Genomic DNA, 24,547 nt, shown 5'->3' on the forward strand with positions numbered 1-24,547 from the left:
TTTTGTTCCTCTCTTCTTGAATCCAGAGTGCTCCATGTCAATGTGGTAAACTATAATAATCAAGCATAGGGCATATGGAGTGAACAAGTGAAAATGTCAACATTTAGTCCTTATTTATTATTGATCTTGCACAAGTTGCTTAGTTTCTCTAGGTGAGAAAGGGGACAATAACAGCATCTCTCTCTAGCCCCACTTCAAGTCCACTGGGGCCTTTGGGCAAATTAGAAAAAGCTACTCCTTCCTCAAAGTACTTGACTGTCTCCTAGAGAAATATAAGCATAGATACACATGTGCACATTTACAGTGGCCACCAATGTGAAGATAATCCTACAATATATGCTTCAATCTTTAAAGTCACATGTGGTGACCTCTTCTTCCTCAAAGAGTAATTGAGATTTACTTATAACAATTTTATTAAATGTCTATCATCATTATTACTATACACAATAATGCTTAGTCTAAATATCCTTGACAAAAAGTCTTTAACATTGATAATGTCATTCCTAGACAATAATAGACGTAACAAAGTTCTGTTATACCATTGCTTTGTACTTTGTAAGTGAAAGATCCAACAGTAGAAGCATTAGAAGTGTTTCCTAAATACTTTTCAATAATTTAGAGTCTGGTGGAATTTCTACTCAGTCCAAAATTTTTACTTTGGCTAATAATACACACTGACTAATGCCACTCCAGTTCTCCCTTCCTCTGATTATGTCTTCTCGTATTTTTCACATTAACGGAAAACAGACGTATGGCTACAGTAAAGTATATTTGTGGTTCAAATCTGGATCTAGATTTCCAGGAAAAGCAATCACAAAAGAAATATTGTGGGGAGACAAAATATATTTAAAATTATATTAGGTTCCCCTACTGAATTGAAATTAAAATTTCCTTGGAAAGTTAAAACCTGCTTGTTTGTTCCCTTTGGTTTAGTTTTGTTGATTTGATTTGCTTGTGGGGCAGGGGAGGGTTGTTATGGATTTGGGACAGAATACAAGAACCTTCAGTTTTAAAAGATTGGCTTTATAGATCAATATTAATTTGCATATAGATACGTTAAAGAAACCTTAGTTTAGCCTTTGTGCTCCAACCTCATTACCCTACCATACACTAGTATAGAAGCACCTTCGCTCACATTAAATGCAGGGAGAAAGAACATGTTCATAAATGGAAAAAGAAATAGTTTATAGTTAAGAAGAACTGAATACTCTGACAGACAATATGCAAGGAATAAAAATGAAAAACATTCCGGTCCTCCTTTGGCTTTCTTGGTCTCACACATCTCTCTCCCTGATGAGCGGGTCTGACCACAGCTGGGCTTTACATTTCTGTAATTAGCACAGCAGAAGCCCAAGCGAGGGCACAGCTTTTCTTCTTCTATTGTTTGCACGTTGGGGGGCAAGATTCTAAATGTCAGGATTCTAAATGCTGCTTCCTATTACAGAGTGGCCCATGAGCTCCTTGAAACCAGTTTGAAAATCTTTCAAAAATCATTGAATCAGACCCCATATGCCACATTAGATAGGTATTCTAACAACAGGGACCTCCAAAGGGTTTGTCAATCTTCTTACTTGGGAAAAATAAGGATGAAAATAAATGAGTTTTCAGATTATCTTGTGAAAAGGTCTGATGTAAATGTGGCTGCACTGGACCCTCCCTCTCAATTTCATTTTTTGTCATTTCATTGAGGGAGACATACTTTCTTATAAATCAGCAGAGAAATCTGCTGGGGGTGGGAGAATCATGACTTTTGGAAGTTTCATAATGCCTTGATGATAATTTTTATATCTACTTACTGACAGCTAGGTCTCCCAAGTCAGTAAATAAACTAAGAAGGAGTTTGGATTCTCATTTTCCTGACAGTTATATAATATGTAGGTCGGTAAAACACTAGGCACTGATTTTATATCACTGGAAAATTACTGGCTATATTCTGACACCTAGAAGTTTTATATAGTCCTAATTACTGTAGTGTAGGGTGGCAAGGAATTAATCAACTATTGCATATTTTTCCTCCTGTGAGGTTCCCATACCTGGACACAAAACCAAGGCCTAACTTAAAAGAGAAAAAAAAAAAATAAACCAACGCTGCTAGGTTATTTCAAAGTTCATGCAACTTGGACACCACACCCTTTCATCAACCTATTTTTTGAAGTTAGAGCAAACCCTAAAAACCATGAAATCAGAAGAGTCATCATTGATCTGTGCCAGACAGCCTTGTCCAAGACTCTGTGAGCCATTAGCAAGGAACAGTTTAAAGTCCAGCTGAACAAACCTGTGTACACTATAACAAAACCCAAAAAAAAAAAAAAAATCACAGATTCATAACACGAAGGGTAAGAATGGGGGTGATGGAGGTAAGGAGGGTGGAAATATCAGAATCATGAGGGAAATGATTTTTCACTCCTAATGGAAAAATCTCCCATCCCAAATTGAGAACCTTTCACACTGGATAAAAATTCCCAGACCTTCCTGCTTTCTACTTGTAAATGGAGAATTTGTTGCCACCACCACCAGCACAATCTTGATGAAAAGGAATAATTATATCAAATAGGAACCATTCCACTGATGAGTGATGACTTATCCTCTCATATCAGTTGTCTCAGGAAGCAGTCAAGTGTTCGCCTGTATGGTAGTTTTTCATTTTTAGAAAATGCAATAGGTTATACTATTTAAGGAGATAAAAAAAAAATAAAAAGCCTAGAGTCACTTCACCTGCCCCATCCTTAGCTAAAATCTCTAGTGGTAATGTTAGCTCAGCACTACCCCCATCAACTCCCATAATTTATCTTCAAATTAATATTGTATTGGCAAACAGTAAAAGGAACACTGTGGATAGTCACAGTACAATTTATGTGTTTGGGTTCATTGCATTTTCCATCCCTATTGTGTGTGTGTGTATGTGTGTGTGTGTGTGTGTGTGTGTTTATCTACACATGTGAGTGTATATGTTCATGTGTGGTGTGTGTATGTGTGTGTGTTCACTCAAGTATATATACCCATACAAGCATAAATACTCAATTATACAGTTCAGGCCATCCATTAGAACTTTCTGTAATTGTGAAATGGTCTACCTCTGCACTGTCCAATATGGTAGCCACCAGCTTCATGTGGCCACTGAATAGTTTTTATGTGGTTAATGTGACTGAAAAACTGCATTTAATTTAAATTAAATGTAAGCAATCACATGTGACTAATGGCTACTATATTGGACAGAGCAAATGTTGATAATCAGTGTCTTTATTAGATATTATATTTCACCTGTTGGCACAAATAAATTTTGGATTGTTCACATATCAATCTTAAAATACATAGAAGAATAGCCTTGGCATGTGGTAATTGTCAGTCTATTTGGGCAGCTATAACAAAGTACCATACACAGATAGATTGTTCTGGAGGCTGGGAAGTCCAAGATCAAGGTGCCAGCATACTCAGTGTCTGATGAAGGCCCTTTTCTGGTTTCATGGACGATGACTTCTCACTCTGTTCCCAAATGGTGAAAGAAGAAAAAAGACCCAAAATTTTCCTGGGCCTATTTCATAATGGCATTAATTCTATTAGCAAAAGCTCTTCCCTCATGACACAATCATGTCCCTAAAAGCCCCATTTATTATTATCATCGTAGGAGTAAAAATTTCAGCTTGAATTTAAGACCACAGTATTCCACTCCTAGCCCCATAAAATTCAAGTCCTTCTCATATACAAAAAGAAAACCCACTCATTTCATCACAATAGTCCCCAAAATCTAACTTATTCCAGCATCAACTCAAAAACTTAAAATCCAGTCTCATCTAAATATCGTCTAAATCAGATATGGGTGAGACTCTTGGTACTCTTCATTCTGAGGCAAAATTGTTCTCTAGCTCTAAACTTGTAAAACTAGCCAAGTTAGATGCATCCAAAATACAATGGTAAGTCAGGCATTAGACAGATTCCCAGTCTGAAGGGAAAAATAGTAAAGAAGAAAGGGATAACACTTATCCCAAAAAATCCAAAACCTAAAGCCCAAGAGTAATCGTTGACTTAAGGCTCTGCTCTCCAGGCCCACTGAGGGAGAGGTCCTGTCTCTGCAGTTTTGCTAGGCAGAGGTGGCCCTATGACTTTGACCATCCCCACTCTCAGAACTCTGGGCAACCCCATACCCACAGCAGTTTTCATGGGTTGGAGTCACCTGCCTGCAGCACTCATGGGTGAGAATCACACACCAGTGGCTCTAATAGCCAAGGTCACAGGGGTGGCCTCATCCCCACAGCTCCACTAAGTATTGCCCTAATGAGGACCCTATGTGGTGTCCTCACTCCTTGGGCAGGCCCCTGCCTAGGTCTTGTGCTTGAGGCTCCATGCTTGGAAATCTGAAGGGTGATGACTGGGCCCCATTGCTCATGTTTTCTGGGAGACAGCAGATACAGCACTACATTGACTGTGCCAAGTTTATCACCTGCCTCCTCTAGATAGAGACAGCCACCATGCATACTGGAACTATACCTAAACCCTCTGGAGGTAAATCTGGGATGGCTGAGGAGCACAGCACCATATTTTGGGAAGCAGAGCCTAAGACAGCCTGGGGAAAAAACTAGCACCAAGTTTCCTCAAGGTGCATTTGAACCTTTCTTGAGATTTCTCTGTCCCCAAAGCCCTTGCACTCTACATTTTGTCTCCTCCCAAATTCATGTGAAAATTTAATTGCCATTGTAACAGCATTAAGAGGTGGGACTTTTAAGAAGTGATGGGACAATGGATGGATTAATGCTGTTATCACTGGAATAGGTTCCTTATAAAAGGATGAGTTCCACCTCCTTGACTCTCTTTCCCTCTCTCCTTCTACCTTTCACTATGGATTGACAGAGAAAGGTCTTCACCAGATGCTAAAACCTTGATCTTGGACAAACAGCCTTCAGAACTCTGAGGATATAAATTTCTGTTTTTTTGTTTTTTTTTACAAATTAACCAATCTGTGGTATTTTATGGTACTTTGTTATAGCACCACTAAATGGTCTAAAATAGGGCCTGTGGTGAAAAGGGTAACACCAAGATCTTCAAATTACCTTCTAGGTCATTCTTCATTGTCCCAATGGATAGAATCTGGCCAATACATGCTAATACCCTTATCACTCGAACATACCCTTAATACTCTTTCCCAAACATACTTGCTCACATTTTAAAATATGGATAACCTCAGAATTTCCAAATCTCTAAGTTCTCCTTCCCTTTTGATTAAAAAATACGTTTTAAATTGTTTCTTCCTTCACATTTCACTATAAGTACTCAGTGGAAGTCATTCCATACCTTTGACGCTTTGCTTAGAAATTTCTCCTACCAAATATTCTATTTCACGAGTTCCACCTTCCACAAAATACTAAGATATAAATGGAAGTCCACCATGTCCTTGGGGCTTTATAATATGGATTGCCTTGCCTTCAGTTTCCAACATGTTCCTCACTCCTGTCTGAAATCTCATGGGAAGGACCATTACCACCCATGTTTTTACTGATAGTCTGTTTGAGACCATTGGGGTATTCTTTTTGAAGATCAAGATTTTCCCTACAGCTTCCTGCTTCTTCTGAGTATTCATGGGAAATGTCCTTTATGTTCTGTTTATGATACATAGGCTTTTTTTTTAACATGCACCTGGAAATTCTTCCAGCTTCACCCATCACCCAGTTTCAAAGTCACTTCGTCATTTTAGGTATTTATTACATCAGTGCCCTACCTTCAGTACCAGTTCTCCATTCTCTTAGTCCATTCAAGCAGCTATAACAAAATATCAGAGACTAGGTACCGTTTTTTAAATTACTGCTCAAACTTCTAGAGCCTGAAAAGTTCAAAATCAAGGCACAAGCAAAAATAACATCTCATGAGGACCCACTTTCTCCTAGATGGTGCCTTCTTTGTGGGTCTTCCTGTGGTGAAAGAGGCAAGGCAGTTCTCTGAGGTTTCCTGTAAGAGCACAAATTCCATTCATGAGGGCTCTGCCCTCATGCTATAATCACCTCCCAAAAGTCCCACCACCCAATACCATCACTTTGGGGCTTAGGATTCCAACACATGAATGAATTTTGAGTGGTAGAACACCAAAGTTCAGAACATAGTAATACATACTATCATAACTACTATTCATACAATATATATGTATGTGTGTGTGTATATGCATAGTTTTTGATATAGGTATATATGAATGCATGGGTTTCAACCAGCTTATTTGTCAAAATAAGGTATGCAGTCATTGAGGAATCCAGGATTTCAGTGACTCAAAGTTTGTCCTAGAAATTAACATTCCATTTAACTGAAAAGAAAGAGCAGAGGAGAAATTGTGTCTGAGTTTTCATAGGTTGAAAACACGATACTTCCACTTCCATTGACTAGAACTCAGTCGTATGTGGATGTTTCATCATCGAAGAGTCTTAGAAATGTAGTAGCGCACTCAGGAAGGAGGAAAAGATGTTGGTAACCAGTCAGCACCACATGACAGTACAAGCAATCTTACTTTTCTTTCTATTCTTCTGTAGTTATGAATTTTCTATAAAAAATATGTACCCCCCAAATCACAGTAAAACAAATTTTATTTTTGAAAACAATATCAAATATCTCTCCACAAGAAGATCATGATAATTATTAATATACATAATTAAATAATTTTCAGACCCTAAAAAGGATTATTTTAGGAACATAAGCTTTATTTATAGAAAGCTTGGGAAATTAGAGCAGAAAGGAACATTAGACATCATCTGTACATTTGTCAGATAAGGCAGTGTTTGTCAACATTGGTTTTCACCAGCATCCCTCTAAAGAAAAAACTGTTTTAAACATTTTACTTCTAATCACCACCTATGATATTTTAATAACATAACCATGCAATTTATCTATTTTTGTACTGTAGATATATCTCTATATATTAAGAATACAAGAATTTTTTCCTCTCATCTCTCTCCAAAAACCAATCTTCAACCCCTTGAGGACAATATCACAGTGAGATAAAGAATCTGAATCCAGAGAAGTTAAGTTGCTCATCCAGGGTCACAAAACTAATTAGTTAACCAACTAGAAATGATACTCAAGTGTCATCAACGCATCAACACAATGCTGTTTCACCACACTCTATGCAAATTAGCATAGCAATTGCTCACAACATAGAAAGGAAGAGAAGATTGTCCACAATATCACAATCATAAGATATCTGATAAAGATGCTGATGGAAGTTGATGGAAGTGTTTTACTTACTTGCTTATTGACCTGCTTTTTTTTTTTTTTTTTTGACCCTTAGATTTCTTTATCCTGTGTAACACATAACATAACACAAGAAGAGTTAGACTTAGAAGTTCAATACCATCATCTGTAAAAATGCTGTGGAAGAGGAAATGAAAATCAAGTCAATGTGAATCTCACACCCAGTCTTATGCCCTGATGACTTATTCAAGTCATATTTCACTCGGTACAAGTCGCTCAGTGACAAAGAATGGTGAGTGTCAGGAGGGTGGTCTGGTTATGCCTTCCCAAACACCAACCCAAGACTTATTAAAAAAAAAGGGAGTGGGGGGAGGGAGCGTCAATTTTCCTTTGACCAAAAGCATCAGGATGGTTGAATTTTCTGAAGAAATAGCATTGCCATTGTTTCCAACCAAGCACTAAGTAATAGAAAAAATAAAACAACAGACACTTCTCACAAGCACCTATTTGAAAAAAGCTCTGGATTCAGAGCAATGAGGGACAAACATATACTACATTTGAACTCACTTTCCAAGTAATTTTTAGAGCTACTTTAAAATATTATATGCAGGAAAGTCGATAATGCTGCCATAGACATTAGAATAATTTGACAAGAACAAAGTCAATGGTCCTGATGTTGTATTGAGTTGATAATAATGACATTTTATCATATTTCATTAGAAAATGTTATAACTGTATTTGAGCTTGAGAAGAAATTGCCAAGTTGCTGAGTTTAAAGTTTTTATAGTACCCCCAGAAATAAGCATAATCCAACTTTTCCTTTTTGTAACTGCTTAATTGTACCTGGTAAGAAGAGTTATGTTCTTTCCTTTTAGTAGGACAGGTAAAATTGTCACTTAGAACATCATGCCATTAAATTTGCTTTTTAAAAGGATCATCTTTTAGAGTCTGTAATACAAGCATTCTAGATCATTTTCTACTACCTTTTCAATGAAAAAGAAAATCAGGCTAAAATTGCACTATCTGACCTTTGCATTAATATTCTTGCTTCTTGCCTGTCAAGCTAATAAAGAGTTTGGGGAATCGTAAGGACTCATCTGGAAACGATAGAATTTCTGCCTTTGTCTTTCTTTCCTGGACACTAATGGCTTTTTGTCAGTCCTCTTCACTCAGTGTATGACACATGAAGCCATTCCATTTTAGTTGTCCATTAACTTCAAGCATTATGACAAGAACAAAGCAACCCCCTAAAGAAACTGAACTCAAACACTCATATTAAATTTCTCCAATTCTTCAGCTTATAAGGTGCTGTTTTCAATTGTCAATAATGTTCATAAGAGTAAGCGATATCCATTACTAATTAAAACAAGCTGTTTAAACAAACACAAAAGGTCACCAAGTCTGTAGATCAACATATTCGTGCTATTGTTTGGTTTCCTGGTGCATTACCATCTGATGATTTATTTCTATCTAGTCACCTATTTTTCTAAGTAACAAATATAGAGAATAAACACACAGAAAGCAACCTACCACAATAGGCGCCAAGAGGCCCAGGGCTCCAATGTGGCAGTGGATATTGTTTCCTGAAGATCAGTAATGTGCATTGTATCACTGCAAATGAAAGCAAAGGAATTTCCATTTATTTTTCCTCAGTTTGTAGGGATCAAAGGCATAATCTATAGGGAAAATGCAGTTTTTATTAGGAAAAGTGACACCTGTAGCTTGCTACAAGGTTTTAAACAATCTTTTATCTATATGGATGTGCTATTGAGGCACAAGTAAAATGCAATACCTCATCTGCCATGCTGAACAATGACTTATTTTGTTTCCTTATTTTTATGCCTCTATGTCCCCTATAAAATATTTTGAAACTATTTGCTCAATCTTTGCTTGAGCTCTGACATTTGAAACTGACTTTTCTTTTAAAATTGTATTCCCTGACAGTGTATTAATTACATAAAGGATATAATCTCTGAATTAATATCAAACCAATTGAGAAAGCCAGCATAAAAAGTCGGATAGACTTTTTAAGCTACTTAATATTAAGTTGTGTGATTCAATTATTATAATCAATCAACAGAAGAATTATCAACAGAAGTGGAAGGTACAGAATAATTTAAATTAACAAAACCCAGATAGAGTTCCCAAACCACACTTTAGTCAATATGATCAGCATTCTCCCCCAAAGATTTTATCCAAAATGCTTATGTTTAACAGATTTTTAACTTGTCTTATTTAATTTTTTTCTAACCCAAACTATAGCAATCATATGAATTTTAAAGAAAGGAAGGATGGGAAATAATCTTTCTGGCTCATACTCTATGTCTGTCTGAATGGTAAACCTTTCTCATACATCATCTCATTTAATTCTCATGCCAGTTCTGTGAGACTGGTAAGATTATCCACAATTTGCAAATAACATTATGAAAGCTCAAAGAGTTTACATAATGTTTCCAAAGTCATCCAACCAGTGATGAGTAAAGTCTGAGCCAAGACTCCATTTATGTAATCAATTCCAGCAGCCCCAGGAGTTGACTCTAAATTCAATGCGATTGTTTTATTTTATCCAACCATAAGATGTACTGAGCTTGAAAGTTTTAAATGGTGTTTAGTTGCAGTACATAATGGAGTTGCCTTATTCCATTTTGACCCTGTGATTATACATATTATGACTTTGCTTCTAACTTTACAACACTGTAGTACTTTGGTGCTTGGAAGCACTTCATTAGTTACCATACAGTAAAAACAATACAGCTGTATAGTAACATTGACTTTGCCATTCAATGCAAAATTCTTTTTCAGATATTTGTATCTTGAGAGATATAACATTTAGACTTATGAAAATTGTGATTCTTTGTCATAGTCTGAGGTTCTGCAAATTTGTAACCATCACTTAAACTCCATTCAACTGTGTTCTCATTTCACTGCTTACGAAATTAAAAAGTAGGCACACTTTTTGTTACTGAACAGCACTGTAGGAAAACAAACAGCCACAAAGGCAGAATCCAGAGGACAGTGCACTGGAGGTTAACTCTGGTATTTGTTCTGATCATCTAAGTAGTTTCTAATTAAGAAGCTATTATATCAAGAAAGCCAAAGTGAACATGTTATCATATTCCAGACTCACTTATACACATCATTTTATTTTGGCAAATTAAGTTTAAAACATCTTGAATGATCAAAAGCGTGAGAAACTGTATTGAATGTTTCTCTGCAGTTGGAAAAACTAAGTTCCACAGATATTCAAAATAACATAAAATAGAATGTGTGATTTACATCCAGTTCTTTAATAACCTTAGTTTCTAAAGTATAATGAGATTTCCAATTTTTAAAAATTTTCCAAAACACAAAACATCCTAAAAAGAACTTAAGCTTATCTAGCTTACTATCTCCATATGAACTCCTCATTGTCTTACATTTTTCTTCTTCCCACTTAACTGGGTATTAACATCTTAATCAAAACCTTATTAGAAAAAGAAATCAAAGGAAGTGAAATTCAAATCCACTGATTCCTGCTATATTTTTGCTACTCTGGTAAAAGGTTTGGTGGAGGAAAAAAAGAGTTTTAACTACAGAGTAAAGTGCACCATTTGATGACTCATAAGATTGAGTTTCTTCAGGTAATTGAGAGCTGCATATAGACCACTTTGCCCATGATACCATTAGGAAGAAATAACTCCAGAGTGACATAAAACATGGTTTGTGAATCATATAGCTGTTCATTAAACCCTAACAAAATAAAAAGACTTCATTACATAACCTCTGAATGTCACTATTCTTAAGAACTTCTTAAAGAATTTTTTTTTTTAAAGCCCTGGAATAAAATGCCAGTTTGCCTGCTTTTATATGACCTTAGACCTTAGAATAAACTTTTAACATTTCCAGAATTCAGTGTCTTCAAACATTAAATTGAGATAATAATACATGAATGTATTACAAAAATAAAATGAAATAACATATTTAAAGTCCCTTGCATAATATCCAGCAACCAAAAGATATTAAATAAATATCAAGAATTCTGATAATACAATGCTTCTAATAAAATGAATGAGTGAGTGAACATGACCCAAGACCCCATACATGTCCATTTTTACTTCCCATAAAAAAAGACATATCAAAATCCCACCAGATACATAGTAAGACAGACCAAAGAAAAGAATAGGATTCAAATAGACTACAGTGAAAACTTATTTCTACTGCAAACCCATTTACATATATTTGTAGATTCATGGGAAAAGCAAGGAAATAATATTTGATTAACTGTTTTAATGAAAAATCAGCTGACCATTTTATTTTGCAGATAAACTTCAGTACTAGTGATTACAAAGTTGGTGGCCAGTTCTTAATTTAACAGTACATGATAGCTATGTGGCACTGTGATAGGCCCCCACATAATAAAAAGCCACATATTATTTGCACATATTATAAGAAAAGTGATAAAATTGAAGGATTCTTGTGAAAATGAATTAAAAGATACAGGACTGCTCAAAACGTCAAATATAGGTAATTTTAGTGGGGTTAAGGAGAAAAAGTTCCAAATGATGGAGAATTTTATTTTATTGCAAAGGAGGGTGTGGTGAGAAAAAGAAAATAAAGGTTTTATGTCTAATGATTTCAAGAGAAGAAAAATTTATGAGTGTGTTCTGCTAGGCCATTTTATTTTTGCAATATGTAACATGGGACTTTAATAAGAATTTGCATTTGAGAGCAACAAAAATGTACAGCCAATTACTATATCTTAGATATCAGCAGGTATAATTACTGAGGAATTTTATGGGGCAAAAATTCTAATTATGATGCTATATTATATATACTTATAAAAGGCTCTCAGTGGTCCTTGTAGTACAATTTTCTCACCCTTCCTTTTATCCATAGTATCTGGGGACCCAAGGTTGGCCTTTTCACTGCTTTGACTAGATCTGACCAGAACAATTCTGGGGAGGAATAGTTTATTAGAGGGTTCATGGTTTCAGATATCTTAGTCCATAGAAAGCCAACTCCATTCCTCAGGGCTCAAGGTAAGGCACAACACCATGGTGGAAGAGTGTGGCAGAGGGAAGCAACTCACACAGTGATCAGAAAGCAGAGATTCCACTGGCCAAATACAAAATATATACCCCATAGCCAAGCCCCCAATGAACCACTTACTCCAGTCACACCCCACCTGCCTCCAGTTACCACTCAGTAAATCCCATCAGGAATTGATTCACTGATTAGGTTAAGGCTATAAGTCAATCATTTTTCCTCTGAACCTTCTTGCATTGTCTCACACGTGAGCTTTTGGGGGACACCTCACATCCAAACCATAACATCCAAATACCTTTTATTCTTTTGAATTGTTCCTGTCCCTCTCATTTCAAGCAAGTAGTGGTTCTATCAATACAATTCTCTTAAAAACCTTGGAGATGTTCTATAAGTCTTCGTAAGGTTCACATTGTTTGACAAAAGTCACACCCACAAATCTTGTCAAGATAAGTCTTCTCTCCCTGAAATTCTCCGTAGTGGTGCTGCAGAAATATACCCCAAAGATTCTGAGAAGATCTGTTGCTTAATAAAGAGGTTTTGTAAAGAATTCCCTTAAAATTCCTACTGGAGTTTTCATCCATTAAAGTCACCACCTTAAATATTTCTGAAGCTTTTATAAAGGATGTTATAGTCAGCCACACACTTTACCATGGTTTTCTTGACAGTGTCTGAATATATTTTTCCAGAAACCTTTTCTTATTTTTAGTGTAGTGTGCCATTTGGAGAACTTGGAAATGAGAAACCATTCTATTTTTTGAACTTACTATTTTATTTCCTTACTATTTAACTGAACTTCTTTGAACTTATCTTGCTCCTTTTGCATTTTATTACAAGTGTGAGAAACGGCCAGGTGACATTTCAACAATGCCTGGAAATTTCCTTAGCTACATCATCTCATCCAGTTTGCTGAGTGTATTTTCCATTTTCAATGTTACTGCAAGTGATGGGCTTCTGAACTCTCCACCACTGTCTAACAAAACTCCCTTAGTCCAGCTAACAAAACATGTTTCTCACCTTCTTTAAATCTCACCAATAGCCTCCTCAAGGAGTTTCAGTACCAGTCTCTTGAAGGCCTCTCCAAATTCCCCTCACTTCTACTCTGTTCCCACCAACTGCCAATTTTAAAGTTTTTGTTCCAGAGACACCTCACTTCTGGTACCAAAGTCTGTATCAGTTATTACAGTTTGTAAAAAATTTCCCCAAACCGTAGGAAATTACTATCACTTATTATCTCTTTGATTTGTATAGATCATGAATTCAGAAAGGTCTCAGCCAGGAAATGAACATTTGAAATTTAATCATCAGGTAGATGTTTCCTGAGGGTTCAATCAGTCAAAAGCCATTTTGTTGCAAAGAAAGGACAACTTAGGGGGTAGAACCAACAAGAGCCAGAGGCTAAAGAATCATGCTAGGCAGTAGTACTGAGCATTAATCCAGCATCTGCAGCATGTGCCTGTCTGGTCTTTGGGATTCTTTGGAGCTGTGATTCCTATGTGCTTCTCCTTCTCCACAGCTTGGAATCTGTAGTGGCTATCCTTGCCTATGACACCATCATGAGTCAGTTGATTGTAGAATCAGAAAGCATTGCTTTATTTCATAGGTTTTCAAAAAGGAAAACATATACTCAAAAAGCAATAGCTATGGAGCTTTATTCACCTCTGGACCTTACATTTACATGACAAGATCCTAGATCTAGATCTTGAGCTGAGATTATAATAAATAGACTCCTGGGAGTCCTGAGAAGGTACGGTTTGCATTTAAGAGGGTTGTAAATTGTTTGGAACCAGAAAGAAGATTCTGATTGCCAGCTTCTAAGATCTTTGCCATCCATGTATACATTCTTGTATATTACCCTCCCATGATGAGTTAGAGCTGGCCTGTTTGTCCAATAGAGTTTGAAAGAAATGAATTGGAAAGGTTAGGTCATAAAAAGTAATTCAGCTTCTGCCAGTCACCTGCAGGATCTCTCACTCTGGAGGAATCCAGTCACCATCTCACAAGGACATCAAAGCCACTCTGTAGGGAGGACCACATGCAGAGAAACTAAGGCTCAGAGCCAATGGTTAGCACTGGTGAGTAAGTCATCCTTAAAAGTGGACTCTCTGGCTCCAATCAAGCCTTCAGCCCTACCCAACATCTGACAGCAATTGCTTAAGAAATCCCAAGTGAGAATTATCCATCCCAAATTTCTAACATGCAGAACATTTAAAGAATAATAAGTAATTGTTGTTTTGAAGAATTAAGTTTGGGGACAATATGCTACACATTCATACTAACTTACACAGAAACGGAAGATTAATTTGATACTAAAATAATTACTTAAAATTTTAAAAATAAAATAAAACTAATGTGGATTACTTTTGTAGTAGAGAAGGTACACTGAGGGAAAAATATGTTAGGAGGAAAGATATTATGATATGAGAGAGGAAAGTTTATGTGTACTTTGAAATGCACTTTGTTTCAGTAACAAGTTATACTATGTGGCATTTATAAGACCGTATATATGAGATCACTCAAAAAGCAGTAAGATAATTACATACTACACATTAGCAGATACAGTTAACCCAGAATTTCATAGTGCAAACATTGTAAATATTTCAGTGTCAAACATACTAACAAAATGAACAGAATTGTTTAAAAAATGGATGTCTAAAAATATATACTTCACAAATAGAGACCATGTTGCATAATTTCAGAACATAAGCAAAGTTAATCTTGTTTATTATTTTAATGAGAAATTGAAATACTGTCAGAATTTCTTTTAAACGAACTGGTATTTACTATAAAACATGGCACCCAAAGTTTGTTTACTCTTATTCTGCCCGCAACAGGCAATATGTATTAACCTATCCAACTTTACATATAAACTAATTGTAATTATTACATTCCATATAATTTAGCAGATTTTTTTTCAAATTACACCCAAGCAACACCTTTCCATATGGCCAATTAGTAGAGTCATAAAATGCAGCAAATATATGATGCTGTATTGAACATCTGTGTTGGTTATCCTATGGGAATTTTTAATAAAGGACCAAGCAGCATATTGATGTTAATTCTACGTTACCGGGACTTTAAATAAAAAACTAAAATAAATAGCATCCATTAAACTGATCATACTGTTGTAACTCAAATTGTGTTTATTATGCTAATGGAACATGAAATTAAGAAAAAGACCTTTATGCCAGTGGAATTAATTAATGAGCTTTATGAAGGCATTGGGATGTAATTTATTTCTAGATAAGTAAGTCTAATTTGCAGTTCCATGGGTCTCTGCAATGCTGATTGTAATAGTTATTCCTGCAGATGTGCTGCTCACAGCATGTCTTTCCATTAGAACTGAACACCTCATTATATAAACTGTACCTAATTAAACATAATACAGTGGTGACTTGTTAAACTGGCCTTTTTAAGTCAGCAGCTGCCTAAGCTAATAATACTGTACACAAGATTTATATCATCTTCCCTAGAATACTGATATTAAAATATACTGCCCAAGGGATTGATAACTAATTTACCAGTATGTAACAGGTACATTTCTGATTCTGTGATAAGAGATTAAAGACCAGCAGCCCATAAAAATAAAATGAATTCAAGTCCATTTGGAACTCAAAAGTACTTGAGAAACTTTATTGAAACTACATACTTTGAAAAAGATCAGTAAAATAGTCATGAAAAGAAAGTAAACACTAAAGGTAAAAATATAAATAAGTAAATGTGAATGATCTATAGAGATCTTTTAGATATTTTTCCAAGTGCATACAAAATTTTTTCAGACAACATGCTTCAGTTCCATTTGCCACTTACTGTCACTTCTGGATATGAAATATGGAATCTGCCACTGTAGATAAGGAAAATACTTATAATACCAGATCTTGCTCTGCTTAAAATAGGTTTTAAACTAGCATTCTTAACAGACATTACAATACTCTCTGATTTTCAAATTGTTAGCAAGTAAATTGAAACTATAGTTATGAAGCCAGAGCTTAGTCAAAATGCAGATTATAAAGAAATACCCACGCAAAGTCCTGTTCTTTAATTCCACATTCACCTGATTATACTCATGTATCCTGCAACACTCAACTCAAGCCTCCTATACTCTGAAAAGCTGTCCCTAACTCACCCAGTCTATCTTAGTTGACTCCTGTTGTTTCCAAATCACTCAGTGCTTTTTCTTGACTATTTGCAGGTAGGATACTATAATGTAGCCATCCAGAATATGGCCCATCTCCCCCCTCCTACCCACCAAAAGATTACAAGACAAGGTCTACCTGTAATTCATTTCTGCAACCCAATCCTTAACTGGATCATCATGGTACTTAATCAATATTAGGTGATTGAATGATTCAAACAATTCTCAGCATATAACTTTGCTGTTGATTCTACATGTGACTACAATAACTTCCTAGGACTGTAGTAAGTCACTTGGTAACTATTAATCAATTTAATCCATTGATGAACACAATTAAAACCAAAGTCTACTTGTTAGCCAAATATTAATTTAACACAAAATTTATTGTTTTCATACTTTAATCAATTTGGGAATTTCAGGTTGTCTTGTTCAGCCATCTGCATTTAAAATACATATTATTTGGGTCTCAAAAACATCTAATTTTAGCAGTCTCAAATATCATCTAGTTGAAATTTTGCAACATTTTGAAACATTTAAACACAGGCATAGTAAGTTCGGATGTTATAAATTGAATTTTAATTGCAGTATATGGTAAAGCTAACATAATCTCTATTGTTGGCTCCTCCTGCAGAATTTGTAAACCCTACTGTCTTATTTTAGGTTATCAAAAGGCATCAAACAAAGGTTTAAAACAACAAAAGAAAGAAAGAAAAATACTACACACATATACACATACACACACACACACGCATGCACGGAGGCTAGTCAGGGTCTATGTTCCATTTGGACTGACTAAAAATAAATATATGTTAGGTAAATCAGAATCCATTTTGGAGAACACTAAGGAGATTGATGGAGACATCCTTAGAAGTTGAATATGATAATATTCACAAAATTGGATAAGATCCAAGATAGGCCAAAGTTATTTAGAGGTTAAAGATAAAATAGAAGGGGAGAGAAATGCCTAGGATATAAACTAGGATAACTTAGCTGCTATAACAAACAAGCCCAAAACTTCAGCAGCTGTTATATTAAAAATTACTTCACAGAAATTTTCACTTCCAAACCACTTACAATGATTGAACCAGAAACATTTGTTTTAATAAGAAACAGAGATGTTGACTATACTAAAAAAAGGTAATAACTCTACAAAAGACACTGAGTGAGACAGCAAGAGAGAAAGGTTTTTCAGTTCCATCTGTTTGATATAACTCTTATAATGCATGAAAAATACCAGAGCCAGCTTACAAAGGTAGATTGTGAAATTCAACAAATGTGAAACTTCATCGAACACACCTGACATTAAGTGAACATAACCGTCATATCGCCAGACCCTGAAGAATGCTGCTAATTTTAGATGCTCTTGCTACTGGTTCATTTTCTTCACTTCCTTCTATCACTATTGATCTGCCTTGAAAAAGCAACAAGTCATAATGGGAGGAGTCAGAGAACTGATGGGATCCTATCTTCATAGTTCTGTAATTTTAGCGAGTTTTTGAATATTTCTAAACCGTGGTTTCTGCATCAGAAAATGAAATATCACCTACCTTTCAACTGCTGTCAATTAAAGAAATAACACAAGTTAAGCTCCTGTCACCTGATGAAGATCTTAACTTTAGGGGGTTATGACCAGTTCAACTTTGAAATATAACCTGGGTATGGTGCTGTTCTTTTGTTAATATGTTAAACCTCAAATCCTTAGAGGATCAGAATTGCTCTCCTGCTTTCCAAAATAGCTGAGAACTCAAGTTGTGGTCTCAATCGGGATGTAAGAACACAACTCCTCAAATATCAAGGTGTCTGTGAATGAAAACAGACAACAATGTAGTAATTATAATGCAGATTTTCCCTAAGCCAATCCAAAGCACTGATAGTGATGAATTTACTGAAGAAGAGCAATATAAATTTCACTGTCTCCCTTGCATTATGCTGAAATTCAGCCTCCAATCAGTTTCCTCCAGATAGTTCTGGGTGTTCTGGGGATTGTCTCACGTGTTCTCACAAATTTCATGTCTTGTATTTACAGTCTGCCTTCCCCATCCATCTCCTTCTTCCCCGACCAAACACTGCGTCTGGATTTCTCTTTCTTAGAAGCTCTTGAGAATAATCTTCACCTGCATTGCTTTCACGGTCCTCCTTGAAAACAGAAATTCCTTGCTTAGGATGCTGTCCCAGTGTACCCAAAACTACAAGTGCAAAAACATTAAAGTGGGGCTCAGTTTTCTTCAACTCTCACTAGTGGAAGACTTGCTAGGCTTTCATAGAAATGCAAAGAATCCCCCTGCCATTGTCTTACCATTTGGTCCCCCAACTCGCATTTTATTTTTCTGCCCTCACAACACAACGCAGAATCTCTCCTCCAGAAAGCTGCCATACTCCTTTCTACTGGGGGAAAGTAGAAACTGTGAAACCCTTCTAAGTTCCCCATTCTCTCTGCCCCACTCCAATTCCAACAGAAGTACCTTGTATATATCCCTTTCCTTCATACAGATCAACTTATACGAATAAATGCTAGGAACCACAGGTTCTACCAATGTATCCGAGAAGCCTAGACAAGGGATGAAGTCAACAGTGATGTGCTTAGGACCCTGGACAAAATAACAAGTAGAAATTCACATATCAGAAAAAATCCAATCAGATTCCAACTGAAGAAGAAAACTTGTCTTTAAGTCCCAGGCATTCAATTTCAAGTAATTCTAGATCCAACATACACAGGAAAGCAACTAGCCTGGTAATTGGGTCCTTCAAAGATTTTTAATATAAATATCATCACAGGTTAGCCAAAGGAAACAAAAACAAATAGAATGTACACATAAAGTTTTCAACTCACAGATTCAAGTCTTTCTAAGCCCCTTGGCATCAGAAGCCAAGCTGTACTTCCCAGGACCATCATAAATGGATTTGATATTTTTTAAATCCATGTACTTATCTATATCCAGAAAGGTCTAAAATAACACCTTTGGAGAAGATCCTAAACACTTGTTTATTCTAAAGTTAGCTTTCAGAGCGTCTAAGATAAGAATACTTTCTAGGTGTCCTCAGGAAATAAGAGCAGAAAATGAAATGTTTTAAAAATAGCAAAACAAAAACACAGGGCAGAGAATTCAGAAATACGATGGTACAGGAAGCATAAGAAATCTGCTTCCCCACCTATACAACTGGACTGGCAAAATCTGTCTGATGTAATTATATGGTAACTCTGGAGTTTATTAAACACTTGTAACTTCCAGGAGAAGGCTTAACTGGCAAACTGTGGTTCATTTCTGTCCATTTCATCTCTTAACAGAGTTGATGCTACCTGTGGCAGCCCCTGCCATCATCTGCTCCATGATACAGCTGTGTACACGTTCCAGAATTTTTGCATGCAGACTGAGGGAATCAGGGTGGGGGAAGAAGCACTTTCTCCTCCAAATATTGGGGAATTTTGATCTGAGTGCCGATTTCTGTTTCTGATCACAGACATATAGCAAAAAGGCCGGTGGCCATTGCTTGATACTGTTGAAACTTTGTCTAAGGTAGTCTAAGGGATCTGGATGGGGGCGGGGCATCAGGCAGTCAACGCATGCGCGAAGGAACAAGCAACCCCGCAGACAGATAAACCCTAACTGCGCCTCGCAACTGCCTGTCAGTCAGCGGGATCCCCAGCCAATCCCAGAGGGACACGGGTCTCAGCAGGGACTCCAGCCAACCCCAGAAGTAAACTAAACCCTCAACCCCCCCCCCAAATCACACCCCCCCACCCCCCCACCCCACCCCCGGCCTATCCTGGACTACAAAAGCGCTGCCCAGCTGGCGCCATACTCGACTTCCCAGGCCCTCTACCCTGGCCTTCGTGCTGGAGGACTGGTGAACCTCGCTGGGAAGCCGTCCCAATAAAATTCTTTTTTTAATTATATCTAGCCTATCTGTCCTTCGGTTATTTCCATCGGATCTTACACTTTGGTTCTTGGAAAAGATAAAAAAAAATTGACAAACTTTTAGCTACATACACTAAGGAAAAAAAGAAGACTCAACTTACTAAAATCAGAAAGAAAAAAATAAGTAGAGACGTTACTACCGATTCTACACAAAATAAAAAGAAATATGATAGTGCTATAAAAACTGTACACCAATGAATTGGACAATCCATTTAAAGGACAAATTCCTAAGAACATAAATCTGCCAAAACTAAATCACAGAGAAATAGAAAATCTGAACAGACCTATAACTAGTAAAGAGATTGAATTAATAATCAAAAGTCACCACCACTATCACCCGAATAAAAATACCCTCAATATGATGGCGTCAGTGGTGAATTCCACCAAACACTGAAAGATTTACCCAAACAATTCTCAAATCTACTCAATAACTTGGAAGAGGAACAATTCCTAACTCATTCTATGAAACCACAATTCCCTAATACCAAAGGCAGGAAAAGATACAGGAGAACTAAAGACCTATGTCTCTTATGAACATTGATACAAATACCCTCAACAAAATGCTAGCAAACCAAATTCAGAAGCATATTAAAAGTATTGCATACCTTGACTAAATGAGATTTATTTCTGAAATGCAAGAATGGTTCAATATCAGTAGAATATGGCACATTAATAGAATATGGGAAAAAACATAGTTATCACAATTGATAAAGAAAAAGCACTTGACAAAATTTAACAAGTCTTCATGATAAAAACACTGCACAAACTATGAATAGAAATTATCTCAATATAATAAAAGTGACATGAAAAAACTCACGATGAACATCTATTCGGTAGTAAAAGACTGAAAACTTTTCCAAAATCAGAAGGAAACCAAGGATGCCCACTTTGTAAATTTTTTTTCATATATTTATATAGGGTAATAATATCTGTCTCATTCTACATCCTTCCCATCCCCAAACATCCCACCTTTTCTCTCACTCCCCTCTGCACAATCCAAAATTCCTTCATTCTTCCCTACACACCACCCACTATGGATGAGCATCTGCTTATCAGAGAAAACATTTGACCTTTGTTTTTTTGGGATTGGCTTATTTCACTTAACATGATCTTCTCCAGTTCCATCCATTTACCTGCAAATGCCATCATTTCATTCTTCTTTAAGGCTGAGTAATATTCCATTGTGTATATGTACCACATTTTCATTATCCATTCAACTGTTGAAGGGCATCTAGATTGGTTCCATAGCTTAGCTATTGTGAATTGAGCTGCTATAGACACTGATGTGGCTGTGTCACTGTAGTATGCTGATTTTAAGTCCTTTGGCTATAAACCTAGGAATGGGATAGCTGGGTCAAATGGTGATTCCATTACAAGTTTTCTGAGGAATCTCCATACTGCTTTCCAAAGGAGTTGCACCAATTTGCAGTCCCACTAACAATGTATGAATGTACCTTTTTCCCCACATCCTTGTCAACACTTATTATTGCTTGTATTCTTGATAATTGCCATTCTGACTGGAGTGAGATGAAATCTTAGAGAAGTTTTGCATTTCTCTAATAGCAAGAGATGATGAACATTTTTTCATATGTTTGTTGACTGATCGCATTTCTTCTTCTGTGAAGTGTCGGTTCAGTTCCTTAGCCCATTTATTGATTGCATTATTTGTTTTTTTGGTGTTAAGTTTTTTGAGTTTTTATATATCCTGGAGATTAGTGCCCTATCTGAGGTGCGTGTGGTAAAGATTTTTTTCCCATCCTGTAGGCGTTCTCTTCACATTATTGATTGTTTCCTTTGCTGAGAGGAATCATTTTAGTTTGAATCCATCCCATTTGTTGATTCTTAATATTACTTTTTGCACTTTAGGAGTCTTGTTAAGGAAGTCAGGTTCTAAATCAACATGATGAAGATTTGGGCCTCCTTTTTTTCTATTAAGTGCAAGGTCTCTGTTCTGGTACCTAAGTCTTTGATCAACTTTGAGTTGATCTTTATGCACGGTGAGAGAAAGAGGTTTAATTTCATTTTGTTGCGTATGGATTTCCAGTTTTCCTAGCACCATTTGTTGAAGAGGCTATCTTTTCTCCATTGTATGTTTTTGGCACCTTTGTCTAGAATGAGTTAACCGTATTTATGTGGGTTTGTCTCTGTGTCTTCTATTCTGTACCTTTGGTCTATCTGTCTGTTTTGGTGCCAATACCATGCTGTTTTTGTTACTACTGCTCTGTAGATAGTTTAATGTCTGGTATTGTGATACCTCCTGTTTCACTTTTTCTACTCAGGATTGTTTTGGCTATTTGAGGTCTCTTGTCCTTCCAGATGAAGTTCATGATTGCTTTCTCTATTTCTATGAAGAACATCAATGGGATTTTAATAGGAATCACATTGAATCTGTATAACACTTTTGGTAGTGTGGCCATTTTGACAATATTAACTCTGCCTATCCAAGAGCATAGGAGTTCTTCTCAACTTCAATTTCTTTCTTCAGTGTACTGTAGTTTTCATTGTAGAGGTCTTTCACCTCTTGTTAGATTGATTCCCAAGTATTTTATTTTTGTTGAGGCTATTGTGAATGGGGCAGTTTTCCTAATTACTCACAGTGGATTTGTTGCTTATATATAGAAATGCATTTGATTTATGTGTATTGATTTTATATTCTGCTACTTTGCTGAGTTCATTTATGAATGCTAGAAGTTTTATTGTGGAATTTTTTGGATTCTCTAAACATAGAATCATGTCATCAGCAAACAGTGATAGTTTGAGTTCTTCTTTTCCTCTTCATATCCTTTTAATTTCTTTCATCTGTTTGATTGGTCTGGCTAGAGTTTCAAGGATGATGTTGAATAAAAGTGGTGAGAGAGGGCATCCCTCTCTTGTTCCAGTTCTTAGAGAGAATGCCTTCAATTTTTCTCCATTTAGAATCATGTTGGCCTTGGGCTTCATATAGACAGCATTTACAATGTTGAGGTATGTTCCTACTATCCCCAGTTTTTCTAGTGTTTTGAACATGCAGAGGTGCTATATTTTGTCAAATGCTTTCTCTTTGTCTATTGAGATGATCATATGATTCTTGTCTTTAAGTTTATTGATTTCTGTATGTTGAATCAATCTTGCATTCCAAGAATGAACTCCACTTGATCATGGTGTGAAATCTTTTTAATATGTTTTTTATGTGATTTGCCAGAATTTTATTGAGAATTTTTGTGTCTATGTTCATGAGGGATATTGGTCTAAAGTTTTCTTTCCTTGATGTGTCTTTGTCTGGTTTTGGTATAAGGGTGATACTAGTCTCATGGAATGAGTTTGGAAGGGTTCCCTCCTTTTCTATTTCATGGAATAATTTGAGGAGTATTGGTGTTAATTCTTCTTTGAAGGTCTTGTAGAACTTGGCTGAGAATCTGTCTGGTCCTGGGTTTTTCTTGGTTGGCAGGCTTTTGATAGCATCTTCTGCTTCATTGTTTAAAATTGATCAGTTTAAATTGTATATATTCTCCTAAATCAGTTTGGGTAGAATATATGTCTCTAGAAATGTGTCAATGTCTTCAAGTTTTTCTATCCTATTGGAGTAGAAATTATCAAAATAGTTTCTAATTATCTTCTGTATTTCAGTAGTATCTATCATATTTCCTTTTTCATCATGAATTTTAGTAATTTGAGGTTTCTCTCTCTCTTTGTTAGTGTGACTAAGGGTTTATCAATTTTATTTATTTTTTCAAAGAAAAATTTTTTTGTTTTGTCAGTTTTTTGAATTGTTTGTTTCAATTTCATCAATTTCAGTTCTGATTTTAATGATTTCCTGTCTTCTGCTGCTTTTGGTGTTAATTGGTTCTTCTTTTTCTAGGGCTTTGAGATGTAATGGTAGGTCATTTATTTGTTGACTTTTTATTCTTTTAATGTATGAGCTCAATGCAATGAACTTTCCTCTTAGCACTGCCTTCATAGCGTCCCAGAGATTTTGATATGTTGTATCAGTGTTCTCATTTACCTCGAAGTATTTTTTATTTCCTCCTTTATTTCCTCTTTTGTCTGTTCATCATTCAATAGCATGCTATTTAGTTTCCAAGTGTTGGAGTAGCTTCTATTTTTTATTTTTATCATTGATTTCTAGTTCCATTCTGTTATGATCTGATAGAATGCAGGGTAGAATTTCTATTTTTTTTTTTAATTTACTAAGCGTTGCTTTGTGGCATAACATATGGCCTATTTTAAAGAATGATCCATGTGCTTCTGAGAAGAAAGTGTATTTGCTCAATGATGGATAGAATATTCTATATATGTCTGTTAAGTGTAAATCATTGATTGTATTATTTAA

General features: G+C 35.9%; 1 protein-coding gene across 16 annotated transcripts in view; it reads right to left on the reverse strand.

Annotated features, from left to right (window-relative positions):
* The window catches only part of LOC306668201 (uncharacterized protein), a 528,324-nt gene that overhangs the window by 272,007 nt on the left and 231,770 nt on the right, over positions 1-24,547 (reverse strand). For 13 of the 16 annotated variants that reach the window (XR_013765762.1, XR_013765763.1, XR_013765764.1 and 10 more), the window contains one exon: positions 8,695-8,775. Coding sequence is in view for 1 of the 16 variants with exons in the window: in XM_079151404.1 (XP_079007530.1) it covers positions 8,695-8,775 (81 nt within the window). In the remaining 15 variants the exon portion in view is untranslated. Of the gene's footprint in view, positions 1-3,206; positions 5,938-6,783; positions 7,342-8,694; positions 8,776-24,547 lie in introns of those variants that run through there. The other 3 variants (XR_013765776.1, XR_013765777.1, XR_013765778.1) reach the window with 2 other exon arrangements.

The sequence above is a fragment of the Sciurus vulgaris genome, assembly GCF_902686455.1.
Source record: "Sciurus vulgaris genome assembly, chromosome: 1".
Taxonomy (NCBI): Eukaryota; Metazoa; Chordata; class Mammalia; order Rodentia; family Sciuridae; genus Sciurus; species Sciurus vulgaris.